This window comes from Salmo salar, chromosome ssa18 (genome assembly GCF_905237065.1).
Source record: "Salmo salar chromosome ssa18, Ssal_v3.1, whole genome shotgun sequence".
Taxonomy (NCBI): domain Eukaryota; kingdom Metazoa; phylum Chordata; class Actinopteri; order Salmoniformes; family Salmonidae; genus Salmo; species Salmo salar.
This window is the reverse complement of record NC_059459.1, coordinates 75,318,717-75,328,826: the sequence shown is the minus strand read 5'-3', so window position 1 is coordinate 75,328,826 and position 10,110 is coordinate 75,318,717. Positions and strand designations below refer to the sequence as shown.

Here is a 10,110-nt window from a genome sequence, read left to right as displayed (position 1 = left end):
AGAGAGAGAGAGAGAGAGAGAGAGAGAGAGAGAGAGAGAGAAAGAAAAATGCCAACTTGTCCAGCATCTCCTCTTGGATTCAGTGTGGGAGAACAGGGGACAGTTATGTCCAGATGTTGATTTTCACTTACTGGGTATCCTGTCTCATTAAAATGCATTAAGGCATCTTACCAAGAACCTATAGTTGATTAAATTGTTGATTGAATTGTTCCGAGGGGAGAAGTGTATATATCTATATCTATATATATATAGACATGTTTTTTTTTACCAGTAAAATATACAAAGCTCAGAGCGCCCCAATATGCAGTGACAGCGCCTATATCCACTCTCACTTTTTACCAGGCAATGCAACACGCCCATTCCATGTAGCCTACCTGCAATGTGCTGGCCAAAGTTTCATTTAAATGCCACAAATAAGTTAGAAAAGACACACGGTACATAATGCGGGCATTGTAACTTTAACCATTCTACAAGGAGGGTAATGTACAAATTGTGTGCAATAGCACATTTTCTCCTTCCATAGTGGACAAAAAGTAGGAAAAGTGAAGGTGCAGAGTGTTTTTACAAGTCGCCCGGTGCAGAACAGACCTAGAAAAAAAAGTGCGATAGTCGCGAGCTGGAGCTGGGCTTCGGTGCCCCGGCCCGCGCTCTTATCTCTGAACTGTGACGCGGAGAAGTGCTCCCTAGAATGGAGCTTGTTCGTAACTGTGCAACAGCGCGACAATAGCGCACATGAATATGTCATTATTATTATATGCAATAACACTTTAAAACATATTTTGAAAACAGAAGGCTAGAAGATGAGACGTAATATTATTAGACCGGGGGTAGAAAAGTAACACTTGTTAATAAAGTATCCACTCAATTTATAAACTTTCGCCAAAAAGACGCGGGGGAGTTAAGGAGCCAGTCGCGGTTTTAACTGTGGTTACCGGCTTATATTTCTTTAGAAATAGGCTACATCGACATGTGTATAAAGTAATTGTAGGCTGGTTACTCACCGCTGATTCCGACTCCTGGACCGTGATACACAGGGTAACAACCATCAAACCCATGGCGAGATTTCGCAGACTCTTTACGTTTTTTTCATTTTTAGAAAAGAATCTGCCTCAACTAAACATTGACAAGTTCTACTAGATAACACATCAGATAATTGTCATATTCTTTTGCTACCTTTGTTTTTATTAGAACCAAGTCGTTGTCAGAAGTGAGTAGAGAGCCAGTTGTGTCAGGTCCAAGCCGTAGTGTACTGGGACTGTTCCCTTCTCTGCACCACTGAACAACCTTCTCTCTGGAGGCTGGTGATGCAGCCGGATCTACTTCGGATCAATGCGCAGGTCTTGTGCACAAGAACTCAGCATTTAGAAACAAATAAAATAACAAGAAGTATTTGCGTGTAGGCCTACGCTAAGATATATAGCAAATATAGTTGTTATAATTTGGTTTAGTTCTTCTTCTTTTTTTCAGTGGCAAATGTGTTTTTCAAGACACAAACTTTTGCAATTTTCTGTAGCAGATGGGACACACTTGTAGGGCAATTTTGTTCGTTGCCTCAGGTTACAAATAGGCTAAAGTTTTGACATAAAACATTTGTTTGACATTTCCAAATGTTGTCCCAACATGTTGCATTCCATTATGCTTACGATATTCATTTAGGGCAAATATTTTGTGCGTTTTTTGAAAAGTCATAGGGAATTTAGCGGTTTATGCCGCATTCATATGTTAGTCGGAACTAGGAAACTCAGATTTGTCCAACTTGCTACCTGGTTCTAGTCCAATTAGCAGGACCTACATTCCAGAGTCCCATCATTCTGACTAGCAGTTGAACGCGGCATTATGCAAAGTAGAACATTCCACAAAGATCACACTGCCTTCTCAGAAGAGTGATCAGTTATCAATGAATGCTTTCTTCTCTTTTACAGTTCAATAATGCAGTTTTAACATCTTAATAAAAGCAACCTCGTCAAAGGTAGCCTATACACTCAAGGTATCAATGTTTTCAACGTTCGCTGTCTTAATTGATAGTCTCTCACAAGACATGTGTATTTAATCTCCTATTAAATCGTAATGAAACATAAAATTGCTATCTTGTTGACTTTTTATCATTTATTCGAGTAGTGATAGTGCCATAGGGGTTTCTAACTAAAGTGGGTGACAAGTGGGTAAGGGTGGGCTATGCGTGACAACGCTAAAGCCCCGCCCCTCTGCTCTCATGCACTGCGAAGTAGTTCCCGTGCGTGAAACAACTCCGTCAGGGGACGAACATTTTCACAACTGAACTTGGTGAGTTTTAACTTTCCCTATTCTTTATAGCGTAAAACGACGAAATAACCTAACGATTTCAACTAGTCCTAACGAAAATAGCCTTTTGGTGAGTGATTCTCCCTCATTTGAAATCTCTCTCTCTCTCTCTTTGGTCTTTCTTCTCGTTTTTCGGTGAAACAGACGCTTTTTGGATTCATCAATGAGCTCGTCCAGGCACTTGTAGCTGCTTGGAGTGAAGACGGGACTGGAGGACCGCTACCAGGAAAACGACCTGTATTTTCTTCCAGTCGGTATTCAACATGACATTCTGGTGCGTTTATTTGAGCTCAAAATGATTTGTTTTCGTAGCGGTATAGTTTGACATTGCTTGCCAGTTTACAACTGTTCTGTAGCCAAATAGCTCATTCCGCGAATACTTTAATATAAATTTAGTATAACTTTTGTTTATTTTTAAAGCCAGCCTGATATATAATTGTTTATTTCTTTTTGTAGGATTTGTGTACTTGCTGTCAGCTGGGCAGTTGAAGCGACACACGGGGTAAGTGCTAACTTACTCAATAGTTAAGGGCTCTCGACTCGAGTGTGCGCATGTAACCTTCAATCAAATGATGAGGCTACAGCCTTGACGTTGTGTTATTTTTCTATCGCTGTATTGCAAGCCTCGGATTTATAATTTAGGGCAACATTGTTGCAAACCATATCGTGCAATGACCAGTGCTGTGTCAGTGTAGGTGACCAGAGGGGCAGCGCTCTATTGCGCAGAGCGGAGCTCGCTGGTGTGTTTTACAACAATTATTATCCTTAGGCTGTGTATATTGGTTGTTTATATTCCAAATGCTTATATGATGCAGTTACTTCGTGTACATGTATTCTATATATATATTTAGATATTGGAAGACTGTTGTTTGAGTGGGCCACTTATTGGTGGTTAATTCAAAAGAAACATCACAACATATTCGCGGTCACTGTAGTTTTCTCTAGGACATGGCACAGTGTGCGTGTTACATGCAGGATTCATGCCTTCTCAGAGAATCACCCTTCCTCGTTTGGGGGAATTAAAATATTTTGTGTAGGGTTTATTGAACGCTGTCTGTAGATTCTGGACGCTGATTAACAAGAGCCCACCAGTCAAATTGCTTACTGACCTTTCATCCATAATTTGAGTTTTACGCATGTGAAGATATACTTTATTTCAACATCATCCCGTCAGTGACAGATGGACATTTTACTATTATAATGAACATTTTTCATAATGATTTAGAAAGTTAAAACGCACATGATTTATCCCCATAGTTGCAACTATCATTTATTTCGTTTTGTTTACGTGTATTTATTGAATATTGTCTGTAGGATAGTATCGATATAATTGACCACTGCATTTTGAGTAGACCCACTGAGATTTGCGGGCGAGTCAAAACCCGCTCCCTTTTGAATAATTCAACAAATAACTTTAGCCACATCTGGAGCGGCTCATTCACCGTATGGTTTATAGGCCTGCCTACGTATAATTGTCATACATTTCTAATACATGCATAGCCTAGTAATGCTATGAGGATTTAATGATGACTAAGATATAAAGATTATAGTCACTTCAAGTCATAGTTTACACTTTCTTTTAAATAAATACATTTATATCTGATTTTCCGTTATTAATACATCCGCACATTTAATTCTAGTATTTTCTAAGAACGGGTTGATTGCAAAATGAGGTCTTGATGCCCTAGTCTGGACCTATGATATATCTGAGCATTCCAAGTAGCCATTGTAGCGGAGAGATAATTGACCTCATGCGCTAAAGCCTAGGTGATGGTTGCTCTGGGAACCAAGTGTACTGGCCCCAAGTTAACTCATCATGCAAGAGTATGACCGAAACTTGTCTATTTTAAAGAAAAAACATGTTCCTTGAGATAATTTCTTTATATTGTATTACCTGCCCTAATATAACACAGTATTCATGTTATTGCAACTTGTATCCACTTGCAAGTTTGCTTGTAGTCTCTGCGTATTTATGGGTCATCATGCAATCACTATAGAAACTAAGCAAGTATTGACTTATGCAGATGTTACAACTCACAGAGATCAGGTCATGTGCGAATAGGGTTAACCTTATATCCTGCGCCTTAAGATGATGTCATAAAGGTTATTGTAGGCTGTGTACAGATCATATCTTGAGAGGCTAAATGGGTTTGTATTTGTATTTATTATGGATCCCCATTAGCTGCTGCCAAGGCTGCTATTCTTCCTGGGGTCCAGCAAAATTAAGGCACTTATGCAATTTTAAAAACATTACAATACATTCACAACAGATTTCACAACATGTTAAGTGTGTGCCCTCAGGCCACTACTGTACTACCACATTTCTACAACACAAAATGCATCTACACTTGTGTGTATAGTGCGTATGTTATTGTGTGTGTGCGTATCCATGTGCCTGTGTTTGTCTCTCCACAGTCCCCGCTGTGAAAATCTGATTCTACTGCTTGCATGAGTTACTTAATGTGGAAAAGGGTTCTATGTAGTCATGGCTCTATGAAATACTGGGTGCCTCCCACAGTCTGTTCTTGGGGACTGTGAAGGGGCCTCTGGTGGAATGTCTTGTGGGGTATGCATGGGTGTCCGAGCTGTGTGTCAGATACACTTGAATGTGTAGTGTCAGCATTTGTTGCAGGCATGTCATGCCTAAATACGCTAATCTTGCAATGAAAAAACCTTAATGTAGTTAGCAATATCAGTGGGTTTTGTGTTGAATGAGCCACCTGAATCAATGAATGATGGAGCCGAGTTTGCCTTTTTGCCCAACATTTCGGGTTAAGGTGCTCCAAAGCTTTTAACTATCATTATTTCTATACTTTATCTTTGTTTCATAGTACAGTTTGTTTTTATTCAGTTTAGTCACATGATTTCTCACTTTGCAGTACGTTTGCCAATCGGTTGTGCTACCAGACTTACTTGTTGTACCCTTTGCCTCATTCTTCTCAACCATTCCATTTTTCAATTCAATCGAAACGGATTTAACCATTTTTTTCAGTCATTTTCATATTGGGTGCGTGCTTATTAGTAACTGGAATAAGCAATATCATAAATGTGTCAAGTGCAACATCTGGTTGCTCTTCATTACACACCCCAGACCAGCAAATATTATTTACATCATCAACATAAGAATCACTAAAAAAATTGAATGACCTCTTATACACTATATTACTTTTCCTATATATGGCTGTTATAATGGGATCACTAGATCCGATGGATTTGGATATTGCTTTAAAGCAAGTTTCTGCAGCTTTAGTAAAGATGTGATCAATACATAATACAATACATATTTCCCTCACTAACTTTAAACATCAGCTATCTGAGCAGCTAACCGATCGCTGCAGCTATACATAGCCCATCTGTAAACAGCCCACCCAATCTACCTACCTCATCCCCATATTGTTTTTATTGTCAAGGGTGTGTACAAAAACAATAACGTGCCAAAAACACGGAACATAGCAAAAGTAAAGCGCCTGACACAAAGACATGGAAGGGAACAGAGGACTAAATACATGCAGTAATTATGGAATGAAAACCAGGTGTGTAATGGAACAAGACAAAACAAATGGAATATGAGAAATGGAGCGGCGATGGCTAGAAAGCGTCGACCGCCGCCGAACGCCGCCGAACAAGGAGAGGAGCTGAATTCGGTGGAAGTCGTGACATTTATTTACTTTTCTGCTCTTTTGCACACCAGTATTTCTACTTGCACATCATCATCTGCTCATCTATCACTCCAGTGTTAATTTGCTAAATTGTAACTACTTTGCTACTATGGCCTATTTATTGCCTTACCATCTCACGCCATTTGCACACACTGTATATAGACTTTCTTTTTTTTTTCTATTGTGTTATTGACTGTATGCTTGTTTATTCCATGTGTAACTCGGTGTTGTTGTTTGTGTCGCACTGCTTTGCTTTATCTTGGCCAGGTCGCAGTTGTAAATGAGAACTTGTTCTCAACTAGCCTACCTGGTTAAATAAAGGTGAAATACATTTTTTTTAAATAAATAAATACATATACAATTGAAGTCTGAAGTTTACATACACTTAGGTTGGAGTCATTAACTCGTTTTTCAGCCACTCCACAAATTTCTTGTTAACAAACTATCGTTTTGGCAAGTCGGTTAGGACATCTACTTTGGCAGGACACAAGTAATTTTTCCAACAATTGTTTACAGACAGATTATTTCACTGTATCACAATTCCAGTGGGTCAGAAGTTTACATACACTAAGTTGACTGTGCCTTTAAACAGCTTGGAAAAGTCCAGAAAATGACGTCATGGCTTTAGAAGCTTCTGATAGGCTAATTGACATCATTTGAGTCAATTGGAGGTGTAACTGTGGATGTATTTCAAGGCCTACCTTCAAACTCAGTGCCTCTTTGCTTGACATTATGGGAAAATCAAAAGAAATCAGCCAAGACCTCAGGATTTTTTTTAGACCTTCTGGAGATGAATGTACTTTGGTACAAAAAGTGCAAATCAATACCAGAACAACAGCAAAGGACCTTGTCAAGATGCTGGAGGAAACAGGTACAAAAGTATCTATATCCACAGTAAAACGAGTCCTATATCGACAAAACCTGAAAGGCCTCATCCCCCCAGCAAGGAAGAAGCTACTGCTCCAAAACCGCCATAAAAAAAGCCAGACTACGGTTTGCAACTGCACATGGGGACAAAGATTGTACTTTTTGGAGAAATGTCCTCTGGTCTGATGAAACAAAAATAGAACTGTTTGGCCATAATGACCATCATTATGTTTGGAGGAAAAGGGGGAGGCTTGCAAGCCGAAGAACATCATCCCAACCGTGAAGCACGGGGGTGGCAGCATCATGTTATGGGGGTGCTTTGCTGCAGGAGGGACTGGTGCACTTCACAAAATGGATGGCATCATGAGGATGGAAAATTATGTTGGAGTATAGATAGTGTATAACCCGCCAGCTGTATGTTATTAATGTCGTCGTTCAGCCACAACTCAGTAAAACATAAGATATTACAGTTTTTAATGTCCCGTTGGTAGGATTTACGTGCTTTCAGTTCGTCCCATTTATTTTCCAGCAATTGAACGTTAGCTAACAGTACGGATGGCAAATTACAAAGGCAGATTAGCAACTCGCTGCCTGATCCTCACAAGGCACCCCGATCTCTTTCTGCAAAATCGCAGTTTCTTTCTCCTGCGAATGACGGGGATGAGGGCCTGTACGGGTGTTTTGCAGTATATCCTTCCCATCCGACTCATTAAAGAACAATTCTTAGTCCAATTCGAGGTGAGTAATCGCTGTTCTGATGTCTAGAAGCTCTTTTCGGTCATAAGAAACGGTAGCAGCAACATTATGTACAAAATAAAGTTACAATTAATGTTACAAAACAAACAAAATAGCACGGTTGGATAAGAGCCAATAAAAGAGCAGCCATCCTCTCCGGCGCCATTGGGCGTGTGTGTGTGTGTGTGTGAGAGACACTACAAGCAGCTGAAAGAGTCATGTTTTTCTTTCTCTTTGGGCTTTTTGTGGGTGCGCGTGGTCATTCTCTTGTGGAGTCAGTGTTTATGGATATATGGTCAGCTTTTGGCTCTCAATTCAATAGAGACTGATTAGAAATTGAAACGGTCCCTAATTTGTTTATTATTGTAGTTAGTGAATGATTGATTGATTATTAGAAAGGTCCCTCCCGATATGCCTTTATTGTCAATTGATTCATCTTAGTTTGGTCTAGTGTTAGTTATGTGAGGTCAGACTTTGACGAGGGTAGATAGGTTGTGTCACCACCCTAACATCACCTTCAGTGGAGATCAGCTGATCTGTGGTTAACCTAACTAGTCAGAGATAGCAGAGCAGTTCCAATCTCAACCCTACCTCGGAGAGAGGTGATGAAGCGTGTAGGGACTCTCTCTCTTTCTCTCTCTCAATTCACTTTCAATTCAAAGGGATTTATTGGCATGGGAAACCTATGTTTACATTGCCGAAGCAAGTTAAGTAGATAATGAACAGAAGTGAAATAAACAATAAAAAATGAACAGTTAACATTACACTCACAAATGTTCCAAAGGAATACCGGGGGCGGCAGGTAGCCTAGTGGTTAGAGTGTAGGGGCGGCAGGTAGCCTAGTGGTTAGAGTGTAGGGGCGGCAGGTAGCCTAGTGGTTAGAGCATTGGGCCAGTCACCGAAAGGTTGCTGGATCGAATCCCCGAGCTGACAAGGTAAAAATATGTTGTTCTGCCCACTGAACAAGTCAGTGTGTGTGTTCCTAGAACATCATTGTAAATAAGAATTTGTTCTTAACTGACTTGCCTAGTTAAATAAATAAAATAAAAATAGAGATGTCTCTTATGACCATATTCTGGCTGTATACATCTCTTTAAATTCAATTCAAAGGGCTTTATTCTCATGGGAATATTCTTATCTTCTTTCTCTCGCTCTCCTCCTCTCCTCTCTCCTAGCCGTTCATCTCGCTCCTTTCTACTGCAGATAACAAAAGGCTTAGGAGATAAGTGTCCACACACAGTCACACACACACAGTCCCTTCAAACCCATGACATGCCAATGGGCTGAATCAGACTATGATATGTACATAAACCCCCCCCTCCCCTATTTACTTATACTATGGGGTGAATCCTAACTTTCAGTGTTTCCTTAAGTCATGCATTGATATCAATGGGACCCTAGGCAAAACATTTATTTGGGTAGAAGTTATGATTCACCCCTGAATGATGTGGTGTTCATCAGTCTAAAAACATAGCAAAGTTGTATATTCATTTTGTTTAAACTAAACGATTAGTTTGATAGATGGGTACAATATACTCCAGTCTAAAAACAGAACATCACGTCAATCTCAGAACACACAAGAGGAAGGACTGTCTGACACAGCACGTCAATCTCAGAACACACAAGAGGAAGGACTGTCTGACACAGCACGTCAATCTCAGAACACACAAGAGGAAGGACTGTCTGACACAGCACGTCAATCTCAGAACACACAAGAGGAAGGACTGTCTGACACAGCACGTCAATCTCAGAACACACAAGAGGAAGGACTGTCTGACACAGCACGTCAATCTCAGAACACACAAGAGGAAGGACTGTCTGACACAGCACGTCAATCTCAGAACACACAAGAGGAAGGACTGTCTGACACAGCACGTCAATCTCAGAACACACAAGAGGAAGGACTGTCTGACACAGCACGTCAATCTCAGAACACACAAGAGGAAGGACTGTCTGACACAGCACGTCAATCTCAGAACACACAAGAGGAAGGACTGTCTGACACAGCACGTCAATCTCAGAACACACAAGAGGAAGGACTGTCTGACACAGCACGTCAATCTCAGAACACACAAGAGGAAGGACTGTCTGACACAGCACGTCAATCTCAGAACACACAAGAGGAAGGACTGTCTGACACAGCACGTCAATCTCAGAACACACAAGAGGAAGGACTGTCTGACACAGCACGTCAATCTCAGAACACACAAGAGGAAGGACTGTCTGACACAGCACGTCAATCTCAGAACACACAAGAGGAAGGACTGTCTGACACAGCACGTCAATCTCAGAACACACAAGAGGAAGGACTGTCTGACACAGCTGTTGGGAAAGACCCGCTTCACACTCCCGTGGAGAAAGGAGGAGAGGAGCGGAGAGGTCGAGGAGGGTGAGGCCTACATGACGAGTAGAAAAAGAGAAAGAACTGCAGAAAGTGACTCAGAGGGAGTTTAAGTGAAACAAGAGTGAATCTCAGTACTGCTCAGAATGTCATAGAAAGATATTTAGTAGTGAGAGTTTTCTCAAATGAGACAAGTTGAAAGGTGAT

General features: G+C 40.6%; 2 protein-coding genes across 4 annotated transcripts in view; one reads left to right on the top strand and one right to left on the bottom strand.

Annotated features, from left to right (window-relative positions):
- LOC106577877 (collagen alpha-5(IV) chain) overlaps positions 1–1,270 on the bottom strand; it is a 93,911-nt gene extending 92,641 nt beyond the window's left edge. Inside the window, exon 1 of the mRNA XM_014156297.2 lies at positions 1,002–1,270. Within this exon, the coding sequence (XP_014011772.2) occupies positions 1,002–1,055 (54 nt within the window). The 5' untranslated portion in view covers positions 1,056–1,270. The remainder of the gene's footprint in view (positions 1–1,001) is intronic.
- A 944-nt stretch (positions 1,271–2,214) lies between these two features.
- The window catches only part of LOC106577876 (collagen alpha-6(IV) chain), a 232,608-nt gene continuing 224,712 nt past the window's right edge, over positions 2,215–10,110 (top strand). For all 3 annotated transcript variants that reach the window (XM_014156296.2, XM_014156295.2, XM_014156294.2), the window contains exons 1-3: positions 2,215–2,283; positions 2,446–2,575; positions 2,758–2,803. In XM_014156296.2, the coding sequence (XP_014011771.2) occupies positions 2,565–2,575; positions 2,758–2,803 (57 nt within the window). In that variant the 5' untranslated portion in view covers positions 2,215–2,283; positions 2,446–2,564. The remainder of the gene's footprint in view (positions 2,284–2,445; positions 2,576–2,757; positions 2,804–10,110) is intronic.